Source organism: Austrofundulus limnaeus, unplaced genomic scaffold (genome assembly GCF_001266775.1).
Source record: "Austrofundulus limnaeus strain Quisiro unplaced genomic scaffold, Austrofundulus_limnaeus-1.0 Scaffold549, whole genome shotgun sequence".
NCBI lineage: Eukaryota > Metazoa > Chordata > Actinopteri > Cyprinodontiformes > Rivulidae > Austrofundulus > Austrofundulus limnaeus.
This window is the reverse complement of record NW_013952951.1, coordinates 235,078-237,632: the sequence shown is the minus strand read 5'-3', so window position 1 is coordinate 237,632 and position 2,555 is coordinate 235,078. Positions and strand designations below refer to the sequence as shown.

The following is a 2,555-nucleotide window of genomic DNA, read 5'->3' as shown; positions in this document are numbered from 1 at the left end:
GAGGTTTTTAAAATATCCGTAAGACTTGAAAAAATCCGTGAGATTGCTCTATACGTCCGTATACCTGCAAAATGATGTAAAATCTTTATAATTTACAGACAATCTGTACAAGTTGCTGCCTTTCTTTCCCCTCCTCCCCTCCCGCTGTGCAGGACGGCTGGTCTGTTTGTGTGTGTGTGTGTGTGTGTGTGTGTGTGTGTGTGTGTGTGTGTGTGCTGAAGGTCAACAGACGATCATGCTAAGCTTGCTAACTGTTCCACCCTCTGACTGCTGCAGGGGCGTGTCTTAGAGAGAGGCTTTTATACCAGAACACAGCCGCTGTGACGAAACTGTGGAGAAGACACGTCACTCTGGAGAGCCGTTAACCAATATGCAAATTAGCCTGCAGTACCACTGCTCTACCCATATGAGCAGCAAAAAGACGTTTTTAGACCAAATATTACAGATTTGAACAAATACGCACAAACACATCAAATTTAGCACAGAAACAGTACTATATAACATTTTAGACACATTCTAGAAAGTTTATCAGCTAAAAAAAGTTAATTTTGGGGTAAGTTACTCTTTAAAGCATTGACTCTTGCTCTTACTTGTTATGAATGAGTTCTCCCATCGACAGCAAGGAGTTCAATCGATGCTCGAGAGCAACAATCTTGAAGGCCATGTAACAGGAAGACAAGACGAGGATGCCGACTCTGTTGATGGTCCACAAATACAACATAAAATCCATCAGAATGACCACAAGAGGTTTCCACACATCCTGATTGTGTCTTCACTCTGTTGTTCCTTCTTAATTTTCCCCTAACAGCAGGTTACTTACAAAAACAGATAAACGAAGAGGATGATGTGCAGAGACTTTGGCTGGGAGGAAGGGTTTTTCACAGTGGGTCCTTGTGTTGGTTTCACTGAGCCTACAAAAAAAAGTTGTGTTTAATCAAAAGCTAAAATAGTTTGAAATGTATTTTAAAACAGAACTGTTTATAAAATAAACCACATAAACTTTGACCAAAGATTGTAAGCTTTAAAATCTATCATTAACATACAATAACGTCCAGACAGCTGTTTGTTGAAATGTGAAACATTGGCTTTTAATTTGACTTTTCGCTAAAAGGCAGATGAGATCAATAACTAAAGACCTGGAATTCCTAGAATGCACATCAGCTGTTGCCTTTCAGTTTCAAACTAAGATAAACTTTTACTGAAAGCTGAGAAAGTTGGATCTGTTTTAGGTCAAACGTGAGAGAAAGATACAGACAGCTCTTCCACCCACTTCTCAGCTGTACAGATCTTTGGAAACTCGTTTCACCACATACCTTCTTTGCCTTGAAGCTACGCTTTCTAGGACAATCTGATAAATCGAAATCAGCTAGTAATGGGTCAGTTATTTTCTTTAGCATCTCATTCATTGCTGACTGTTGGCTCCCTCTCCATCAGCGTACTGCCCATGCACAAAAATCAACTTAAAATGGCCTCTATAATCTACAAGTGAAAAACATGGTAACATAAATATGAAGCTAAAGCAAGATGCTAGTGGTGCACAATATAAAAACTGTTAACACTGACTATTTTGAGAGGAAATCTTTCACATAATTTTTTTAAATATTAAATTTCAAGCCACAAGACTGTGAACCTCAGCGACTCAGGTAAGTTGAGAGTCTCCATTTAAGGTTAGAGATCATTTAGAGACTTCCTTATGAGTGTTTTTTTTAGTAAACTAGTCCTTTTCAGTCCAGTGAGATACTGACTATGTTTTCTCAAAGTTTTTTCCATAAGATGTCTCAGTCTGGCACTGGCACATCGTCTCCCCACCTCTGTCCATTCAGCAGACACACAAAGGCAGAAATGGGCGACTCAAAAAGCTAAACTCTGTACCTCAGAGCAAGATGTTGTCGCAACTCAGTAATGACCAGGCCTGTCACAATGACTAAATTTGCTGAATGATAAATTGTCTCAGAAATGTGGAAACTAATATGGTAGTGTAAGGAAAAAAACAACTCTCAGCAAACCTAAGGAGGTTCTATAGAACTGGAGTGACAAAAACCAGGTGACCATGTGATCGGCTGGTGAAGCTAACGGCTAACGAGAGTCTGGATTTCCCATTCCTGTACATGTTGACAACAGAGCAGAAAAAAAGACTGACGATGTAGAAATCATTAAAACTAATAATATTAATCCAATTATTATTAATATTTTACAGTTTATATAAACTATCTAATGTTTTAAATAATGTCAGAAAAGCTGTTTGTGTTATGGATTTATTAACAGAAGATAAACAGGAAAACGTCTCATTTTACAACACAAGTCAGCAGATTTGATCTTATTTAGCTCATCTGAGCAGAACATAATGTAACAGTTTAAAATTAAAATAATCTTATAAAGTCGCTGTAATCACTGTTATTTACTGAACAGTTGTAGGGGTCACCTCGAGTCAAATTATCAAGGAACTATCTTGGACTCTCAGTCCTCTGATGGGCCTCGACTGGAACCCAGGTTTTAAACAAAACTTCCGTCTGGAGAGTTTCTGAAGGTGGATAAACCAGGTGTTGGTTTTCCAC

General features: G+C 38.4%; 1 protein-coding gene across 1 annotated transcript in view; it reads right to left on the bottom strand.

Moving 5' to 3' along the window:
* Positions 1-2,555, bottom strand: part of LOC106530708 (GRAM domain-containing protein 3) — a 27,006-nt gene that overhangs the window by 5,838 nt on the left and 18,613 nt on the right. The window contains exons 11-12 of the mRNA XM_014026399.1: positions 821-911; positions 591-695 (exon numbers count right to left, since the gene is read on the bottom strand). Coding sequence (XP_013881853.1) covers positions 591-695; positions 821-911 — 196 coding nt within the window. The remainder of the gene's footprint in view (positions 1-590; positions 696-820; positions 912-2,555) is intronic.